Here is a 22,511-nt window from a genome sequence, read left to right on the forward strand (position 1 = left end):
CTCCCCTAACATATTGCTGGTCATGTGGTTTAGAGACCTTGACCTTTCATATCGCTGGTCATGCAGTTTAGGTCATCCCCTGACTTTTCCTCCCCTGTCATGTTATTAGTAGACCCCCTTAGAGAAGGAACAAGGGGCCCATAGAGTAGCTTCATATGAGTCTCTTGCACAACTACTCCCTTAAGCATTAAGCCCTAGAGAGAACATCTAGACCTCAGTTGTATTTCAGCTCCAGGCCCAGAAAAGCAGGAAGGTGATGTATGGCTGACATCAGGGCCAGCTGTGATGACTAATGACCCCCTGCCCTGGCACTGACCAATCAGTAGAGAAAATGACCCTGAGGGAACACATCTGGAAAGCTGATGAATATTATACAGCAGTCCCTCTCTTTATCGCGGTACACTTATTGTGGTCTCACTGTATTACAGGATATTTTAAAATATTACATTTAATTATTTATCACGGATTTTTTGCTATATCGCGGGATTTTACGGTACTGTATACGTATGTTGTTAAAGTTACATAGGTTTAAGAGTGTAGAATATGTTTAAGAACATAAGTAGTGTTTATAAAAGTGTGGAAAAGGTTAATAAGGGACTGGGAATGGTTTATAAGTGTGTGGGAAGGGTTTATAAAGCCTTAAAAAATATATAAATACTAAAATAAATGTAAGGTTCCTACTTCACAGATTTTCACCTATTGCGGGGGTGGTGGTGGTGTCTAGAATGTAATACCCGCCATAAATGAGGGAATACTGTATTGATATTCTGTCCTGATACCTCCAGATAAAAACCCTCAAGAAGAAGGATCCAGCATACTCTCTTTCTCTCCAGAGCACTCCTGTGCCCTTCCTCCCTCCTTTCTTCCCTCAAGGTGTCTACCTTTGCTTTCTCTCTTTTAAGCTTTAAGCAGTCCTCTTTTGCCTCTGTAACTTGTCTCCTGAGCCCACACAGCCCAGCTGCCTCACTTCTTCCACGGCTCACTTCTGCCTCTGTGACTTTCTAAATAAACCTTTGCTTGTATTTGAGTCTTGGTTCTGAATTCTTTCTTAGCCAAAACTCAAGGACTGAGATCTAACATCTGGCGCCATTTGCCATTAACATTTGTGTATGTTTTTCTGTATGTGGGCACTTTTCTAGAGGACATTAGCAGATGTGGAATTGCTGGGTTTCAGGAAATATACATCTTTACGTTAACTAGAAGTAGGCAACTTATTCTCCAAGATGACTGCTCAAAGTATTTGCCTTCTGACACTTCATAAGAGCTCCTGACTGCCCACACTTGTTAAATATTTAATTTTTAAAAGATTTTATTTATTTATTTTTAGAGAGAGGGGAAGGGAGGGGGAGAGAGAGAGAGAGAGAGATATGTAAATATGAGAGAGAAGCATTAGTTGACTGCAGCCCAGGCATGTACCCCAACTGGGAATCAAACCAGCAACCTTTTGCTTTGTGGGATGACATTCAATCCACTCAGCCACCCCAGTCAGGGGTAAACATTTAATCTTTTGTCACTGTAGTTGGTGTTTTAGTTTTCATTCTCTGATAAATAGTGTAATTTCTTTCAAAGTATCTAAGCTTTTCTGGGTCAGCTAGAAGTTTATTTGCCTCTCATCAACTAAGACAGTGTTCCAGAAGGGCAATGCAAGAGTCAGGCAGGGAACATTAAGCTAGAACTAGGAACTCCTGCCAAAGATAGATCAATCTGAGATTAAGATAAAGCATACTTGAAGCTGAAGTCAATGGGAAAGAATGATCTTAAAAAATTGATTCAGAACAGCTTTACAGGTATGTGGTAGAGCTCTTTATTGAGCACCTTTCAGATTTTATCACATTAATACAGCAAGGAACCTTAAGGAATTACCAGTAATACTATAATCAGAGCTAGTGCCCAGACACAAACTGGACCTGTCCCTAGAGTTTTGCGATGGCAAATAGATGATGGCAATTTGGGGACATATGTAATAGGTCCTTTAGCATTCATCTGGGGAAAGAGAACATGTATTTAGTGGAAGGTGAACATGTTGACATTTGTAGTTCATTTTATCAGTCCCTTGAACAGGACATTGGCTTCTGTGCAGGGGGTGGGTGGGAGGGGGAATGTTTGGACTCAGATAAACCAGTGCTTGCATTTACTACCTATGGGACTCTGAGTCTGTTTCTTCACTGTTAAATAAGGATAATGATATCTTCTTCACAGAGTTATTATAGGGTTGAAAGTAACAACTATTCCTAGTATAGTGTCTGGTATATTTAGTATTTAATAAATTCATAATTGTAATGAAATAATTGAGCAGCTACTACATTCCAGACATTGCAGCAAGTCCTAGGCACACAGCAGTAAAGAATTAGACCAAGTCCTGGCTGTTGAGAAGCTCACACTCTAGAAGGAAGCGTCAAATAATAAACAAATAATCCACTCTATGGTATGTCAGGTGATAAGTGCAATTGAGAAAAGACAGGGTAAAGGGGGTAAAAGGTGGAAGGGGCCACCTAGAGTCTATGCTGCTTTCTCCCGCTCATTTCCAGGTGACCCTGAGGATCATCTTCTGAGTCACTGGAGTTCTAACTTCCTTAAGCTGTGAAATGGGAAAAATAATAATGGAATTGTGCACAGTTTTACTTATTTGTGTGCTAAAATGAAAGTTTAAACAGTCTTTGCAAACTTCAGTTTGTTTAGAATTCAAAGCAGAGAAAAGGGGACGATTGCTGGGAGGTTTGCTGATTTCACATCGACAAAATATTTGGAAGTTGTCCAAAATTATAGACTTCTGTGAAGTGAAAAAAGACCTTATTGGGAAAATATATATGTATATATGTAAACAAAAATATGCACAATAGAAAAAGCAATGGGCAGAAATTCTCAGGAGGCTTGGAAGGTAGTTCAGACTCTATTCTTCCATAGCCTTGGAAATCATGCTCCTCTGTGCTTCTCTGTTTTCTTATTCATCAAATGATGCTAAGACACCATCAGTTCTAGTTTTTGTCTCCCCAGATACTGTTACTCCCACTTCTGTTTCTGAGAACTGAAGCACTGACTGTTGCATATATTTCTGTTCTGATTCTTTTTTTTTAAATGATGTTGGACTGTAAGAATTTCCTTTTTAGATCTAGAAGTCTCCTTTGCAATAAAGTGCAGTTCCTGCTCAGTGTCTCTGCTTCTAGGACAGGGAAAGAGAAAATCTTGACAACCTAAGGGCTCCCAGGACTTTGTAAAAAACCTTGATTCATTTCTTTCCTGTCATGTTTTCATGTCTCACTTCTGGCAATGCTTTGAAAGCACATTGGTCACCATTCTGGTAAATATGTTAAAAAGATCAATAACATGATATTATTGGAAAATCACCAAGTCATTTCAAAGGTGAATGGAATGTTAAAGTTGTGTGCCAAGATTTTTACTCAAGCATACCTTTTTTATCCTGTTTGAACCTCTTGATATAAGTAATCTCTTTTTGTTATAAAAACAAAGTAGCCTTTTTTTCAAACACCTTCATGTTCATTTCGACTTATCAAAAGGAGAGAGATGGGTCTTAGAAAACGATCATTTCTAAAACAATACAGTACTTCTTTAAAAACGGTTTTACCATATCTAGTAGTGTTCCAATGTCATCTTTTGTTTTAAAGAAAAAACTTTTTCTACTAGATGGCCTCAGTTTTTGTTTTTAATATTCTTGCAAGCACAGTCAGATGGCAAAATAAGCTGGCACACTGCCTTGTATTTATTTGAATCACACTCCAATATTAAACCTTAAGAGAAAATAGCCCAGATTTATGCAGACAAGTTTCTTTTTTGAGATGCTGTGGAGAAGTACTGTTACCCAGTGAATGCGGACTGATTCCAAAAGATTAATTTCAGCACTTGCAAAAAGATCAGGAGCATTTGCTTTTACTTATAATTTCTTTTTAGTGTTAATTTCTCCATAGAAACATTAGTCATGACAGAACCTTCACAGAAGAGCTGACCAGCTAGAACATGAACTCAGAAGTACTCTCCTGCAGATCACCTTTTTATGCTTTAACCTTCACTTTCTACCACGAACAGATATTTACTCTATTTATTACAGTTTGTGATACCTATATAAGTGTTCATGGTGTCAACTTATTTGTATTAAAACTCCCCTTCATCACTCTTACTGGGGTCAACTCACTGAAACTCTCCTTTACTTTCCTTCCGCTTCTGCCACAGCCCCAGCACCGGTGTCTGCACCTCCAAGTTGCCCCAGTCTAACCCATTCTATACTTTCCTGCAGAGCTCACCTCCCTTGCCTCCCTTGCACCATGGAGTATCCATGCCCCAAACCTGTAAGAACCCTCAAATGCTCCTATGATAATGTCCAGTTTCAAAGCTTCTATCCTCTCCAACCTTCATGCCCCACCCCATTGTCCCTTGTCCTTGCCTGTCTTCCAGGAATGGACATTCTCCATCCAACTCATCCATTTTTCAAGGTCCATCTCAAGCCACACTTGCAAATTCTATCCTTCCTTGACCGTTAAGTTCACAATGATTTCCCCCCACCTCTAGAAAACATCGACTACCCATTGATTTGGGGGCCCTAAATCACACACTCATACTGAAAATTGGTTATGTGCAAGTACAGGCTTTTAATTGTTAGTTCTTAATATGTGGAATCGAGTTATAGTGATGTAATGAACTTTAGACACTCAAGCCAGTTCAGTATATCCTAAAACACAGGAAATTCTCCCCCTCTCAGTGAACTCTGGGTGCTGTGCTTCAAAATGTAGCCTTCATATTTGATTTGCTCCTCAAAGTAGGCAACTGCTTTGTATGGAAGAAAAACCCACGATCATCCCATTCCAACCAAGTGATGATCTAAGGCCTGGGAGAAGGAGGGGGCAGTGAGAATCCTCTTGCTCTCCACCTCAATGAGATTTCCGCAAGTCCAACTGACATCCCTTGTGTCTGTTTTTAAATAACTACTCTAAGGTTGGTCTGCAGATCTCAGGTGTAAATGTCACCCGTCAGCTTGTTAGAAATGTAAATCCATGCTCTCCAGACCAACTGAACTGGACACTCTGAGGGTGGGGCCCAGGAATCTGAGTTTCAACACGTTGGAGAAGAACAACATCTTCCATATGATATGGAAAACAGCTGGCCACTTTCTGTATCTTTGCATACATAACAATGGTGTCATGATGTCACCTTTTCTTCAGCTAAATCTCATAACTATACCTCAATTATTTTCTTTTGCCATTCATATATCTGGTCACTCACGCATTCCACATATGACAAGCAGCTGAGCGCATGGGTACAGAAGAGTCCCACATTCCTCCAGATCTTACCACTGAGGCACAAAGAGAAAAACCCCTCTTCTTAACCGGCCACATGTGGTTTAATTTCCTTAAACGCTTAGCCGGAAAAGGTTTTTGTGTGTGCTACCCCAGGGTGGGCTGGGCGAGAGGTTTTTAAAATTTTTTTTTAACCGCGTGGGAGGGAGGGCCGAAGGTGAGCGAAGGGTTACTCGCCCTTGTGTTTTGAATGGTTGCTTGAATATTGTTTATTTCGCCCGTCCAGCAAACACGCAGGCACACACTGTTTCTTGTCATGAAAGGGGAAACCTGCATTTTGTAGACAAGGAGGCACAATAGCAACTTTCGAAGGGGGAAAAAAAAAGACAAGCGATCAACGCTCAATCACCCCAGAGGAAAAGGAACCGCACTGTTTGTCCTTCTGTAACTGAGCAACACCATGGGTGAATGAGGCTGCCTGTGTCTGCTGTGGTTTTTCTTGCTCTTGCCCGCGTAGCTTCACTTCCATCATTTAAACGCTCCAGAAGTGGAGAAGCATCAGGCGGGGCGGCCGCAGCCCCCAGGCCGCCAGCTTTGTGCGGGCCCCAGCTGCAGCGGATCCCAGCCCGCGACCAGCTCAGCCCCTTTCTCCCACTACCGAGCAGGGTAGGGGCGGGCCCACGCGGCCCGGGCGCTGCGCTCCGCACGCGGTAGGGGTCGCTGCGCCGTGGCGCGCTCCTAGCGCGTTGGATAACGGGGCCCGGCTGGAGGAGAAAGGAAACCTGCCCTGGGAGGCGGTGGCGGCGGCGGCGGGGAGGGAGCGAGGGAGGAGAGTTCACTTTAGCTCCGGTGTCCGCGCGCGGCGGCTGCAGCGGGCGCTGACGAAAAAGCACCAAGGGAGCCAGTCGCTCATCCCGGGGCGGCCAGGGGAGGGCTGCGAGAATCTGGATACGAGCGCCCCGGTGGGCGCGGAGCCGGCAAGCCTGGCCAGCGAGGGAAGCCGCGGGGGGCGCGCCCGGGCCGGGCCCCCCGAGCCGCGCAAGATGCCCCACGAGGAGCTGCCGACCCTGCAGAGACCCCGCTATGGCTGTAAGTGCTTCGGGAGTGCGGGGCTTCCACCGCCTTTGGGGAGTCCTCTCCCTAAAAAACGCGTTGGAGAAGCCAAGGGACCCGGCTGCGCGCCACGGAGAGAACAGGACGGCAGCGGCTGTGTGGCTGCAAAGTTGGGAGCTGGAGTTGCAAAGGGTAGTGAGCGGTGTCCTCCCGCTTTCCCCACAAATTTCCGATCCCCAGCTGGCAACTCCTACTCTCTACCCTGCAAACCCCACCGGGGCGCGCCGGCTGCGCTGGGTCTGAGCGCTGGGACACACCAGGTTGGGGGTTTAGGGGTATCAGGTGAGGAGCCAGCAGAGCTCCAGGCCGCTGCCGGCTTGGGCCAGGGGGTGGCGTAAGGGACTGGATTCTTCCAACTCAGGACAGGAAAGTTTGTTGCTGTGTCTACAGGTGGGCGCCCCAAGTTGTGTGCCCGCGCACTCCGTTAGTGGCAAGGTAGCATTCCTTGGAAGGACGGGTATTTCCTCCTATCCTGCTCCCGCGGACTTCATCTGAGCCGAAAGAGCCAGTTTGGGCCCCACAGATGTGAATCCTTTCCTCCTGCTGCCAAAGGGAACCCCTCCGGCCCCAGCCACTCCTTCCCGCTCCCCTCTAAACCTGCCAGGACGGTGCCGCGCAAGCGGAGTGCTGCCGCTGGGAGAGGAGCCCGTGTGACTGTAACGAGATGGTGTCGATTACCCTAGGGACTGCCCTCGGAAAGAGGTTGCTTTAAAGGCGGATTGGGGGTGGATTGAGCCAGATTAGCACCAACCACGTGGCTTCGTGTGCAGAGTTCAGAGTCTTTACTAAACATGTGCCAGGAAGTATTTCCTCTAAAACAAACAGAAAGTTGGCGCTCGCTCCCTCGCTCCCTTTCTCTCTCTCTCTCTCTCTCTCCCCCTCCCCCTCCACTCCCCTTCCCATCCTCCCTCACCTCCCTCTCTCCACGGTTGGCCTTGTTAGTGAGCCCTGACCAAAGACCACAGGTTCATCTTTTGCGGAGGCTAGCCTTGGTGGCAAAGGTACCAGGTTTTGGTTAAGGTGGTGATAACCTGTTGCAGGGTTGTGTTTTGTGGTTCTGGCTGATTGGGAGGGCCACCGACTTGCCTAATATTAAAGCGGCGAGGGGTGGGGTGGGGGTAGTTAGCTTGAATAAATTCACCCTCCCCTTCCTCCCCAACAGGCTTAGAATGGAGTATCAGAGATGGGAAGTTAGTTTTCAAACGTGACTCGGGTGGTGTCAGGCAGGGAGGAGGAGGAGGCCTGAGGAGTCAGCTGAAGCCTCTGTACTGTGGAGAAATGCATTCAGCAGTTAAGCAAGACCCAGCTCTTTGCAGCCTTAGTTTGCACTTTGGTAAACCACAAGACAGCTGAGGTGCTGTGCTCATCCAAGTTGGTGAAAATACTTTATATATGTGACAAGCTACCGGAACACGTAGCAGGATTACTGTGCCAAGTTATACAATGACCACAAAGTCTGGAAACTAGGTGAATATATACAAAAAGTAGTTTTTGATGTCTTATTTTAAGCCATGATCTGTTCCTTGTGTCATCCCTCATTGGTTCCTTGTGCCGTGCAAAGTAGCAGTGAATGCGGTGCAGTAGTGCAGCACTCTCAGCTGTGTCTCTGCATGTGTACCTGTGATGTGCTTTGTTTTCATTAACAACACTACTCAGGAGCAGTGATTGAGGAGGTTCAGAGCACGTCACACAGCCACTGTCTTTGGAAATGATTGTCCAGCCTTTCTCACGATTCTGGTCTAATGTGCCATCTTGTTGGCATTGCTCCCATTTACTTTCCCCCAGGTCATAAAATGCTGACATTCTTTGATCACTTAATGTCGTAATAAGTGGAAAACACTTGCCATTTCCAGACCAAATGAAATGTTAAGGCTTTAATACAATAGCCTGTTATGTCCTAAAATAAACATTTCTATGATTTTGATACCAGGTGTATGAATGGTGTATGTTGGTAATTTATTTTTAAAAATGGTATCTAGTGGCATAGAGCTAAGTGTTAATGAGTACTACCTAACTCTGACTATGCATGCAAAGCGGAAATGCTATGATGTACTAGACTATATCATTTCTGGTTGTTGGCTTTCCGGGCTTCTGTCAACGCAAGGATAATACAGGATAGTCCTTGCTGTGGTGCTTGACAGGGCTCTGCTTTTTTTTTTTTTTTTTTTTGGAGGGGGGTTGGTTTGGTAAGTACAGATTCAATAAAACCTCGAACTATATCAAACAGGCTTTATCCCAACATTTAAAAATAATCAAAGTACCAATGCACTCCCTATACGTTGTTGTAATTTCAGTTCCAGTGCTGTACATTGTGAGTAAAAGGTACTTGAGACTGGGCTTTAAAAACAATGTTTTGGTAGTTTGAATTAGGTTATTACACTCGTTTTAGGTCTGGTCTTCTGTTTGCCATCTCTCCTTCTCCCCTTGAAATGGCACTTAATTTCGTAATTCTTGTACAGAATAAATGAGCTCAGTTCAGGGCTGGTATAGTATCTTTCCTCTCCACCAGGCTGAGTGTCTGAAAAATACCAAAGTAAGCTGTACTTGAGAGATTTCTCAATGAGTTCTTCATGAAGGTGTCCTTCTCAGATTTCTTTCTCTTTCTTGTTTCCTCTCATGAGAAACATTGTAAAACTAATAGTGATCAATGTTTCACTGTTGATTTCTCTTAAAAAGCAACATAAACCCCGTGCGCCCATGTGCGTGTGTGTGTGTGTGTTGCAGAGGAAGTTTCTGCCTGATGCTATGAGCTTTTGAATAATGCTCTTGTCTGAATGATGGGATGGGATTTCTAAATCACCTGGTAACTGCAGTATTGGAGGGGGCAACATAACTAAACTTCTTATCTCTTTCTCCATATCAATCTGATGTGAAGAAATTTAAGTTCTGAGCTAGTTAAACGTGGGTGTTTAAAACAGGATTGAATACATCTGTGTTCAGTACAGTGTGGCTCTAACATTCTATCTGCTTCCATTTGAACCACACAAACTTTGAGATATGTGCAACGTTGCCACGTGATGCTGCTTTGGTAGACAGAAAGTCAGGTCTCTCCTTCGTGTGTTAATGTTTTGGTTGAGCATTGCACAAGGAGCTTTAAGGTCAACAGCTAAAGTGTTGTTTTAGTATGCTTTTAACTTTAATTACACATGTTGTTAGCCAAAATGACTTGTTTGGGAGAGTTTAAGCTTGTAATACAGAGTTTGTCTTAGAATTTAGTGTTATTTAGGGTGTCAGCTCACTCATTTGCTGTTACCCCTCACCCTCCTACTCCACAAGCTTTTAACAGCTCATTTTATTTAAAAGGTTAGTATCCACACAAATCTAATGCACCGAGTCTTCATGGTAACCAAAAGAGAAACAAAGGACACTCAACTTTGATTTGGTAGACAGGTAAGTCCTGCAGGGTAGGCAGGCAGTTCAGCATGGGATGTGAACTTACTAACAGCTGGGTGCTTTTCCTGTGCTATTGCCATCAGCTGCTCATTATTATTTTTGAGAGTACCACTGGCTTCCTGATTTCACAGAGAAGCTGAAATCTGTGATGTTGTCTCAAGGCCACACAGCTAGCAGATGACAGTGGGAACTTGAAAGCCAGTGATCTCAGAACTTGAAGCCTTTTCTCACTGACTATTGGCCAGTTCACCTCCCCTGAATGGATCATAGGTGTTTCGCCTTTCTGTTTTAGGGGTTTGTCATGATTTCATCAAATTGCAGAAAACTGTAGCCATTTGGATAGTGTGTTCTTAAAAGGAGATGCATGGTTTTCTCTTAAATTGATCCTCCTCTCTGCCCCACAAGGAAAAGCATAGAATTCATGGGCTTCTCACAGAATATATCCAGGCTTCATCAAAAGATTATATGTATACGTAGAGATGTCCCATCTTACTGTGAGGCACTGAAATCAAAGAAAGGCTTTTCCATAATAATAGTGGCATGCTCCAATGACCCCAAATAGGAAAAGTTTGTGAAATACACTTTAAAATCTGGGGTTGATGAGAAATCAGGCAGAAGCTTATAGTGAGCTGACTGTCTGATATGTTTTCACCTTACTGTTCAATCTTATTTTTCTCCCTTGAGAGGTGTAATGGTATTGATGAAATGAGTAAATGAGGGTTTGAATCCGGACTTGGCCATTGAGTGCTCTTGTAGCCTTGGGGGTCTGTCCTGTATTTTGAAAGGTAGTGTTTTATATTCCTATTTAAGTGGCTGATGTGGTTTCCTGCACAATGTGGAAAAGTTGTAGTTATTTCATTAATTGAGCACCTAATATGTACAACATATTGTGGTTGAAGGAAAAATGACTAATATGGTTATAGCTTATAAGAGAATCTGCAAGATAAAGAATAGCACTTATCCTTCTATTAGTACACTTCCAAGTTCTGTGGCAGTGAAGACATGAGAGTGATTGATGGATTTGGACAGGGCAGTGGGGAGGTGCTACAGAGGTTGTGAGTTTGAACATGACCTTGAAGGAAGGTCAGAGGAAAAACTGAAAGGCATTCCAGTGTATTTGTTCTGTGGGTAGTTTGGTGGGGTTGAAGCTTAGGCTGTACAGATAGTCTGTGGAAGAGAGTTGTAGGTGGAATGAAATTTAGCATGGAATCCTTTATTTGTAGGCAACTAAGGGCCAGTAGCTCTCTCGAGGAGAGTAGCTTGATGCATTCTCACTGAAGCAAATTGTTCTTCTTGTTTTGCTTTTTAAACTTTTCATGAGACTTCCATTGATGAGTAGCCCAGTGAAGAGGGGAATTGTGGGAAGGTCAGGTGTACTTGGAGGGCTTGGTGCTGGGAACTGCTTGCAGGGGGTGAGACTTGGGGGTGTGTTGCCTTTGCTGCCCTCTCTCTCTCTGCTGCTCTGGCTCCAAGGCCCCTTCACCGTGCTTCTAGATTTGGGAATTCTTTTGGATGGGCTGGCTTGTCAGGTAGTTTTGCTCAGGATAGACCAGAAGTTGCTGGATAATGATTATGCTTTTGGAACTGATGACATTCAATGATACAAAGAGAGGTAGGGTGGATCCTCGCTGGAACCTAACAAGACTCCAGCTAGGGAGACAGACAGCTAACTCTAAACCATCCCAGCAGGTAAATTCTCTGAGAACAGGTAAGAAAAAAAAAGGTGTAGTTATAGCAGGGCAAGGATCTTGACGAATAAGTTATCTAGGGAGTAGGGTTTCTCTCTCCTCATTTTTCCTCATTCTCTCCATTACTTGTGGCAATTTTTATGTCTCAGATTTCACTGGAGATTTAGTGCCCTCAAATGACCAACATTCTAGTTTGTGAAAAAATGGCCAAGGCCACGTTTCCAGTTCATTACAAGCCTTTGGATTTGGCTAAACTCTAACTGTACTGTCTTTTGACTTTATAGTCATGGGGTACATATGACCCTTCTTGCCGATGTGCCTAAAAGGCACTGACATTTATTTCTCCAGTCCAGGCAGTGGTTTCTGAGGAGCTGGCCCTGGATCCCTGGCAGCAGCAGAGCATCACCTTCCTGAACCAGACCTTCCAAACAGAAACCCCGGGGGTGGGGCACTGCTCTAGTGCAGAGGTGAAAAGACACTTCTGTAGGAGGGATGGCCTCCTCACTGTGCTTGCGGGTTTTTATAAAGTAAGTGTAAGACCACGGGCATGTGACTGCATGCTTTATTGCCTGTATTCGTTGTGGTTTTAATTTGAGTACACACATGCACCACATACATTGTGTGTACTCAGGCATTGATTTCTAGACAGCTTTGTGTTTCTTTTATAGAATGTATTTTGGTATGGCTTTAAGGTTGCTTTTCTGCCTTCTGGGAAGCAAATGTTATTTGGAAGATAAAGTCTAACAACTCCACTGACTAAGGGATTAAGTGAGATCAGCTCCCCAAAGATTTCTAGGTGGAGGTGGTGCCCTTAGGAACCACTGGGAAGGGTGAGTGAGCTGGAGAGACTTTTTGTCTAAAAGGAGACCCCAAGCCTGGCAGTTCTGGGTGCCTGGACAGCAAAGGTTGAATATGTCCTCTTCGTCCATTTTTTTTTTTTCTCTCTAGGACAACTTAATGTGTCTCATTCATTCACTTACTCATTCACGGGTTTTAGAACAGTTGAATGTGTTAGCAGAAATATTATCTGGTAGGTGTGAGTGCACCTGGGTCATCTCCACATTGCAGGGAAACTACAGATCTGTTTATGTTGCTCTTGATAACACATAGAAGGATATTCCTATGATATTTTTGCTTAAGATCCCCAAAGAAGATGATTTAATTATTCTCCTTTCTCCATTACTACTAAATCTCTGAAGTAAGACATTTTTAAAATCATTAAAAAATTTTAAGATAGATTAGTTCCTGATAATTTTGTCTCAGTTTTCATATTTTACTGCCAATATAAATTCAATCTTAAGTAATGTCAATATATTTCCTTAATCTTCTCCATATAAAAAAGACTTGATTTGAATGTGAATGAAGCAACATATATTTCAAATACTTAAGTAATGTTAATGTTCAGTAAGTAGGTGGTAGCCTTGTACCCTGGTACCTAGAAGAGGTTTAATAAATATTTGCTGGTATTACAAGTTTTCCTTAAAATGTCTATTCTGTACTGTTTGTCTAAATGAGGAACTTGTTTCTATTATCTGTCAAATTAAAGATAATCTCAGTACCTTTCAAATCCCAGGCAAATATTTAATGTTGAGTTTAGGTTTACTTTCACTCTCTGTGAAAACTATGCAAGTTATTTTGACTTCTCTGTGCCTCAGGGTTTGTTTTTTTTTAACCTGTGAAATTCAGGTGGGAAAGTGTGTGCTCAGAGAGTTAAATGATTCCATGCATGAAAACATTAAGATGTGCAAATTGCACAATATTAAAACAGTCCCAGGGATGTGAAGGACAGCACAGGGAATACAGTCAATAATATTGTGATAACTGTGGTGGGTGCTAGGTGGGTACCCTACTTATTGGGGTGATCACTTCATAAGTTGTATAAATGTTTAATCACTGTGTTGTACACCTGAAGCTAATATAATATTTATTGTATGTCAACTGTAACTGAAAAATAAACAATTATCTTTTTTAAAAGAAGAAGCATTACTGTTCAGAATGGGCTTCCATAGAGTCAGTGCTTAAACCATGAGGGCGGTGATAGCAATACGGCCCTCACCACCACAGACCCTAGCCTGTCTCCCCACTGCCCCGCCCCTCTCTAACAGAAAGTGGGAAACTTCTTTATCTATATGGAAGTAGAGTCCATCTCTATATGGGTGGAAATCAAATTCATTCTTGTTTACATATATTTAAAAAAACCCTCATGTACCTGTTGCTGACTGTTTCTAAATAAAGTTGGACAGGGTTTGAGTTCCTGCACTGCTTCTTTTTTTTTTTTTTTTTTAAATCTTAGAAATGATCGTGGCAGTTGTCACTACCTGAGTGAGGAATTGTAGCTCTGCAGTTACTAAGCATCCTGTTGCCTCCTTCAGGGTTGAGTTGATCATTGCCACTGCTGCTGGTTTGGAAGCCCAAGGGTTACAATGCTCCCGAGCTGGGAAGGAGCTATATGAATGAGCATTCATCTTTGTGCCTGGTTCAGATTATCGAGTTTGACTTGGCTACCAGGGTCAGCCAACTTTCTCGTTAACTGGGTGCTGGGGTTTAGAAGGGAGATGAGAAAGAGGAGGAGGGAGTACAGAGGTCATCAGACAGCTCTGAGCCATTGCTGTCTGTGGGAAGTTAGCGAAGTTTTAAGTTCATGGGCCTCATGAAGCTCAACTTACAGGAATAACTGGAATGTTAGAACCATTAGAAATATAGAATCCGGGCTGCTTTTCACTTGCCCACTTTTAGGTTACTCATTCATTCTGCCCCTTCTCCTTTCTACTAGGTTTGTTGTTGTTAATTCTGGCAAGTTTCATATAAATATTCCCTATCAACCTCTCTGCTCCTCACTTCCCCAAAAAGGCAGCATTGACATCAGCCAGACTTGGCTGGTTTTGACCTGCGTCCTTGGGTACACCTGTCCCTTTGGAGTCTCAGTCCCAGCCCTGGGCTGATCAAGCAGGGTTGGGGTAAGGGGCCTGGCAAGATGTCAGTCATATAGTCTGTCTCACAGAGTATGAGCTCTTCATTCCCCCACCTCTAAACTTTGTCCCCCCCCACCCCCCATATGATCCAGTAGGGTCTTCCCAGAGTCTTGCTTGTATTGAACTCTTAGGAAGTTTATCTGAGAAATGGCCAAATATAAACATGTTCTCAGTTTCATTCTGTATCTATGAATGAGTTTTATGTTCCAAATAAAGAAAATATTCATTAAAATGTTAGATAGATAGATAGATAAATAGATAGATAGATAGATAGATAGATACAGTTGTCTCTCCATGAGCCCTTTCCTTGCTTAGCTACTGATTGTGGTGATGGTCTCAGAGCTTTCTTCCTCAATTCTCCAGGACTATAATATTTGCTGTTGTTGGACTGACTTAGCTGACAGTTTGGAAGATTGTACTTGCTTGTTCCTCTAACAATGTAGGCTCTGGCTGTAACTTTTTACATTCAATTAGGTGAACTCTGAGAAAGAAACAAAACTTAAAAAAGATATTTTATTTATTTATTTTTAGAGAGAGGGGAATGGAGGGAGAAAGAAAGGGAGAGAAATATCAGTGTGTGGTTGCCTCTTGCATGCCCCTAACTGGGGACCTGGCCCGCAACCCAGGCATGCGCTCTGACTGAGAATCAAACTGGCAACCCTCTGGTTCACAGGCCAGCACTCAATCCACTGAGCTACACCAGCCAGGGCAAGAAATGAAACTTTTGTTGGGCTTCTATGTAGTAGTTTTGAAATCTCTGAAAATCTTTGATCTGTTAAGTAGGACAGACAACATTTAGCAGCCAAACAGAAGGTACACTTAACCTGTGTACCCACGAATACCTCCAAAAGTTATGCAAACATCTTTTCATAAGTTGCCTTTGGGTGGGGAGACTGAGGGCAATGGTGGGAGTACTATTTGCAACTGTTTTCCCCATGTGCTACCTTTCCAAAAAAAAAAAAAAAAAGCAAATATGTTTTGAAAAATATTATACTGTTGGGTTGGCCAAAAACTCTATAACATATTTTCCATAAAATAAAAACATATTTTTTTCATTTTCACCAATAACTTTATTGATTTGGGTATTTTGAGTATATCGGTATCTCCCAATATTGGCTTCTAGTGGGTAGACAGGCCAGGGGTGCTGCGAAACATCTTCCAGTGCATAAGACAGCCCCATAGCAGAGAATTATTTGGCCAAATATCAATAGAACCAAGAGACTTTGCAAACCACTTCTGACACACTCAATCAGTCACAGAACCTTCTCTATACACTGCACAAATATTTTGGTGTGTGTGTTGCAGTTGCATTTTTACTTTTCTTGAAATAATAAAGCATAATACACTGAAAATGTTGCGTATATTTTTTCCATCTTCAATATTAAAATGGCTACACAAAAATTCACCAGTTTTAATTTTTTTTTAATGCACACTGATATGACAGCTGTCACAATACAATCTAACAAAATAGTTTCAAATGAAGTTAAAGACAACTAAGCACTACTAGAGCCTTTGTGACATTTTGGCCAACCTAATACATTGTTTTCCCTGAGAAAAACATGGATAAAATAGAACAGCAATAAAATCCCTGAAAGGTTGGAACTGTGTCTTTTGGTCACTGCTGCATCCCCACTGTTTGGCACATAAGTCGGTAAACCTGTCAGCTGTGGTTCTTTCTAGATAATGAGATAATGCATGAATTAAACACTTGTAAAAATCTCTTCTCCAGGTTTTCTGCTATAAAAGTATTTCTATAGTTAGAAAAGTTATAACAGTTACCCTTCGCTGCTCAAGATACAAAGTTGCAGGACTTCTGGTCAAGGTGGCAGCATAGGCATAAATGGATTGCCTTTTTGCACAACCACATCAAACATTACAACTAAAATATAGAACAATCATCATTCAGAACCATCAGAAATCAAGTTGAATGGATGTCTGAATCCATCCATATAAGCTACAGAATTAAAGTAACCACACCCATCCAGACTGATGGGAGAGGCACAGACCTGGAACAGGCTGGTCCCTCACCCATGTGCAGTGGATAAATACTTCTGGAGGGATATCTCAGGAGCAAGGAGTCGCAGACCCACACCAGGCTCCCCAGCCCAGGTTCCAGTGCCAGGAAGATAAGTCCCTACAACTTCTGACTGCAAAAACCAGCAGCGATTGAGTCTCTGTAATAAACTGCTGCCACTCCAAGCAGTTCCTCTTAAAGAACCCACACATGGTCTCACCTACACAGACTCACTCCCTCTGAGCTCCAGCACGAGAGTAGCAGCTTGAAAGGCACCAGTGGCATACAGGGAGGAACTGAAGTATCTGGCATCAAGGCGAGCAGAGGCCAGTGTCCATTTTCAGGACCCTCCCCCTATGGAACCAGCGGGCTGGTGTGATATGTGAGACTCCAACAACCTGGCTAACACTGTTTGACCCATCTTAGAGATCCCCAGAGACTGCTCCACCAACTTATGTGCCCACCCAAGCTGCTTTTCCATATAAATGGTTGGTCTTAGCTCGTGCTTCACAACTTCCTAAATCCTCTTGAATAAGCAACAACTGGCCTCAGTTAGCCCCAGGCCTGGCACTAGCAGCAGCCAGCCTAGATTCACAGCTTGGCATCACCTGGAAGCCTCCAAGCCTAGCACAAGTGTAGCCATCTCAGATTGCTTTATAACTCATGCAGGGTGGCCATGGGCAAAATACAGGTGGGGGCTAACCTTGGCCTGCACTACCTGGGAAAACCCAGGGCCAGCACACCCAGTGGACAGCTACAGACCATGTTGGAGCACCGCCACCCTGCTTCTGCACAGCTGATCCTCCACAAGGGCAAAGGCTGGTGATAAGTGGTCATAACCAGTTCTTGCAGCTGACTGGCCTTGATAAATCCCTCCCATTGACCTGCCAACAGAAACCAAGGCTCAATTACAAGAAGAGGTGTACTCAGCCCACATGAAGGGCACACCTTGAGTACCCAGCTTGGGCAATAGGGGAGGCTATGCCACTGGACCCTATAGGACACCTACTGCATTAGACCACACTACCAAGACACAAAGTCAAAACAGCTCTACCTAATACATAGAAACAAACACGGGGATACCCATCAAAGCTATCATTTAGAATCAAAGGGCAGATAAAGGTCTTCCCAGACAAGAAAAAACTAAAGGATTTCACCATCACCAAACCATTATTTGAAATATTAAAGGGACTTTCTTAAGAAAAAGAAGATCAAAATTATGAACAACAAAATGGCAAAAAACAAAAACAAAAACAAATAAATTAACAATTGAGCCTGAAAAACAAACTAAGCAAACAAGAACAGAGACAGAATCATGGATACAGAGAGCATTTTGATGGTTACCAGATGGGAGGGTGTGGGGGGGAATTGGCGAAGAGGTGAGAAGATTAAGAAATACAAATAGGTAGTTACAGAATAGCCATGGGGATGTAAAGTACAGTATAGGAAATGGAGTAGCCACAGAACTTATACACATGACCCATGGACATGAACAATGATGGGGAGATTGCCTGAGGGAGAGAGGGGTGCATGGTGGGGGGTGGGTGGGAAAAATCATGACAACTGTAATAGCGTAATCAAGAAAATATAATTTAAAAAAATACAAAGTTGCCATTAGTTACAAATTGTGCCTTGGGAAAATTAGTTTCTGAAAACAAGTCTGCTATTATTGAAAGGAGGTGTAATTTTCCAGGTGTGCGTGTGTGCATGTGTTTGCGCATATGTGTGTGCACATGCACATGTATGGATGAGAGAGAGATTGAGAGACTGGGGTGGAGATACTGGAGTGCTGAGAGGTCCAGGACTGTAGTTTGTATAGAATTGTATAGAGATGATGAGAGATTGGGTTGAAAACATAAGGATCAACAGTGAAATTAGAAATGGTGACTTTGCTAGAAGGAAAAGCTCAGGTGGGCAGTAGCTATTCAAGGTTTTAAAATTTGTGCTGAGAAAGTCTGTAGGAAGCTGATCTATAAAACACAACAAGGAATCAAGAAGTAGTGTCCACATTGAAATAAAGTTTGCTGACATAAAAAGAGGGGGTTATTCTCTGGACTCAGAAGAACCTCAAGAGCCTGTAAAGACATAGAGCACCCATGACTGTTCCTTCATACAACAGGAGGTACAAGATGCTGTGTGTATGATGGAACTTATACAGGGTTTGCAGACCAGGTGCCTTCAGGGGTCAAGTATGATCAGAGCCTTATATAAACACGATAAACAGCTTTGGAGTATTCCTCCACTGGAAATTGCATTTGCTACCTTAGTCACTCAAGTTGGGAGGAAAACATTTGGGAACGGTGTCCAGTCAAAACAAGATCAGTCTGTGGGCTTATTGGCTGCTTGGAAGCTTCCATTGTCCCCTGCAATATAGTGTAAAACTTAGGTAGTTGTGATGAAGTATTGTCACCCTAGAATGATGACAGGCATGAAGCACCATGATGGCAGGGTCATCATCTAGCATCTGAAGGCTTAGGTTGAGGTATCACTTTGTGACATTGGGTATGACTTTACTGAGCTTATTTCTACATCTGAAAAAATGATTTATTTTTATCTCACAAGGGGTGTGGGGTTTGAGAGACTAGTCTGAAGATTGGTGCAATATGTCTGTGAGGGAGTGGTGGTTGTGGGGTAATTTTGCCACTTGCGTGAATAACCGTTTGGTGTAGTCTCAGTGTTGAAAAGGGTTTTTATCACTTAATCATCTGTCTCAGAGACACTGCTACTTTAGTTTTTGTGACATATGCTATTTGAAATGAGACTTTTTTTTTTTCGTCCTCCAGCTGGAAAGGCAAATTTTTGGCTTTTGGTGGCAATATGTTTGATATATCAATTTTCTAAATCCTAATATATCATCTTTGCCAGATCCTTTCTTATTCGTTGGCACATTTCGCTTACTAAGTTGTGTAGATATTGAAAACACAAGGGAACGATAGGACCTCAAAACTGAAAAGACTCTTCAAGAGCAGTGTTTTTGAGACCCGTGCTGTAGGAGAATGTTTCATAAAAGGAAGTGACTTTGTGACACAGGAAATCTGTTTGCTTTTTTAACAACTGGGGGATGAAGCTTGGGAAAGTATTTCTGTCTCCTATTCTGTTGATAAAGCTCATTTCTTTATAAAGTTGAGGTGTTGTGGTTTATTGTTAAATAAAAGAGGGGTGGAAGGCAGGGTAGCGAGGGTCATTTTGGAGCTTGAGAAGATTTCCCAGGGCTGCAGGTGTCAACAGAGGGCCAACCTCCTAGGTTAACTGCATGGCTTTGACTATTATCCACACCATCATAATGTCACATCTTGCTTAGACCTCTTCTAGTTGATAGTTGTCAACTTGGCTGCCCATTAGAATCTCCAGAGGAGCTTCACAAAGAAACCACTGGTTCCTGGGATGCCATCCCCCACATGTTCTGTGTGTTTGTTTTGGGGTAAGGTTCTGACATAGGTATTTACAGTTTTGTGTTTCTATTAAACCTTTTTGAACCCTCTATACCTCAAAGAACAATACAGTGAACATCCATTCCTTTCACTTAGCTTCACCCGTGTTAGCATCTTCTCACACTGTTACATGTGCAGACATTTACAGTTCATTCCTAAACACTTCAACACCTGTCTCGTGTGCCAGCAAGGACATTCTTCTCCACAACCACATCCTCAGTATTGCACATTCAAGTCCACTGTTTAACATCAATTCCACACCAAGATTTTCCCCAGCTGTACTTGACAGCCATGTTTTTTTTTTTTTGATCCAGGGTCCAGTCAAGTTTCTCACGTTGCCTTTGCTCATTATACCCCTTTGGTCTTCCCCAGGCTGGGACAGTGCTCCTGTGTGCCGTATCCATTCAGTGCCACTGAACATCCTGAGGCATTCAGGCCTGCTTCCTGGCAGGAATGCCTCCTGAGTGATGCTGTTTTGTCTGGGTGCATCAGGGGACCACCACGTCCTTCTTCCCACTACCAGTGATGAATAAGTACTTTTAAAAATTTCCCTAGGAGATTCTAATGTGCAGCCAAGGTTTGTAATTTATTGAATGACTCAAAATCCCTTACTCTCCATGTGTTTATTATTATAAAATATGCTACATAAAATTTTCTATTTTAACTACCTTTAAGTGTACAGTTCTGTGGCATTAAGTACATTCATATTGTTGTATAGCCATCACCACTTTTTCATCTTCTCAAACTGAAACTGAAATTCTTAACTCATTATAATAACTCCCTATTCCCCCTCCCCCCAGCCCCTGGCAACTGTCCTTCTACTTTCTGTTTCTATGATTTTGATTACTGTAGATATCTTATATAAGTGAAGTAATATAGTGTTGGTCTTTTGTGACTGGTTTATTTCACTTAGTATAATGACCTCAAAGTTTACCCAAATTGCAGCATGTGTCAAAATTTTCTTCCTTTTCAAGGCTGAATACTAATCCGTTGCATGTATAAATCATATTTTGTTTATCCTTCATGCGTGCATGGACACTTGGATTGTTTCTATATTTTGGCTATTGTGAATAACACTGCTGTGTACTGATGTATATATTTGAGTCGCTGCTTTCATTTGGGTATATACCCAGAAGTGGGATTGCTGGATAGCATAGTAATTTTATGTTTAATTTTAGGAGGAACTGCCACACCCCTCTTATTATTACTTTTTCTAATGAAAATGATAACTCTAATTCATTCTAATATACAGAGCACTCTAGGGCTCGATGGGTGGGGGTGGCCGGAGGCCTGGATGGGTGATGAGTGGACCCAGGTGTCATGGCACAGGGTGGGTGGGAACAACAGATGTGGACACTAGGACACACACCCATCTTATTTTTCAGTTGAGTGAATGGAAGCAGCCTCAGAAGGGTGAAATATCTGAGTTCAAGGAAGAACTTAGTTAGAATGCAGGCCTCTAGGCTCCTGTTGAGATTACCTTCCCAGGGGCATGTGTGGATCCATTCTTTTTCACAAGGGACAAAGATCAAGGGTATAAAAATCTAGCTGTTGCACCTTTGCTGGTGTGGCTCAGTGGACTGAGTGCCAGGCTGGGAACTGGAAGGTCATAGGTTCGATTCCGGTCAGGGCACATACCTGGATTGTAGTCCATGTCGCCAGTTGGGGATGGCATGCGAGAGGCAAATGATAACTGTTTCTCTCCCTCTCTTTCTCCTTCCTTTCCCCTCTCTCTAGAAATAAATAAATAAAATCTTTAAAAAAAAAATCTAGCTGTTGCAAGATTTACTTCTTTGCAACCTCAGGTGGTATGTAGCCCAAGAGTTAGTATGTAGTATTTCATTTACATTATGTACAACTGTTACTCATTTTTGCGTATGTACAACTTTATAGAGTTTAATTTTGGGTTGGTAATTTAAATAATATTAAAACATAGACAATAAATTGCCTTTGGTTTCTATAAGCAGTGCAAAGGGAGGTAACAGGTTGCCTCTCTGGGGTGTATAGGATTTTAAAAATATAATATTATTTTAGTTGCAAACTTGACTCCTCCAAATATTAGCTGTGTGACCTTGGGCAGAGTCTTAACTTCCTTCGTTTGAGTTGCTCAACTATAAAGTGGGGATACTAGCAGTAATCAGAATCAAATGAGTCAATCTATGTAAAGTCCTTGGTGCCTGGGAGAGACAAGGCACTCATTCAGTGCAAAGTATTCATATATTTCCCATCAACGTCAAAGATATTATTTAGATAATTCCAATTATCCCCCAAAGTATTATTTAGAATGCTGATTTTTAAAATGATTTATTACTATTTTACTGGACATGACATCTCTATCTGGCTGTTTCATGACTGGCAGCCCAAGGCCTCTAGTATGGTGATACCCAGAGCAAGAGGTGGCAAGAACACAAGAGCCGGGGCCTAGAACAGCCATGGACTGAAAGTAAGGGCAAACTGTTGCCTGTGGGTGAACACTGGTCATTTTGTATACTTCTGAGGCATGGGGTCCAGATTAAGAAACTGTTTGGAGGATCCCAGCTTCATTGTGCCTAGCTAAGGTGGACCCAGGACTAGGCAACCTGCTGTTTTGGAAGGCTGGTCATTCTTTCACCCTAGTTGGAAATGAGGGCAGAATTCTAGCAGTCTACTTCCAT

General features: G+C 42.7%; 1 protein-coding gene across 1 annotated transcript in view; it reads left to right on the top strand.

Moving 5' to 3' along the window:
- Positions 1-6,066: 6,066 nt before the first annotated feature.
- Positions 6,067-22,511, top strand: part of IQGAP2 (IQ motif containing GTPase activating protein 2) — a 274,610-nt gene continuing 258,165 nt past the window's right edge. The window contains exon 1 of the mRNA XM_090276400.1: positions 6,067-6,335. Within this exon, the coding sequence (XP_090132526.1) occupies positions 6,290-6,335 (46 nt within the window). The 5' untranslated portion in view covers positions 6,067-6,289. The remainder of the gene's footprint in view (positions 6,336-22,511) is intronic.

The sequence above is a fragment of the Furipterus horrens genome, unplaced genomic scaffold (genome assembly GCF_987537825.1).
Source record: "Furipterus horrens unplaced genomic scaffold, mFurHor1.1.pri manual_scaffold_5, whole genome shotgun sequence".
In the NCBI taxonomy this organism is placed as follows: domain Eukaryota; kingdom Metazoa; phylum Chordata; class Mammalia; order Chiroptera; family Furipteridae; genus Furipterus; species Furipterus horrens.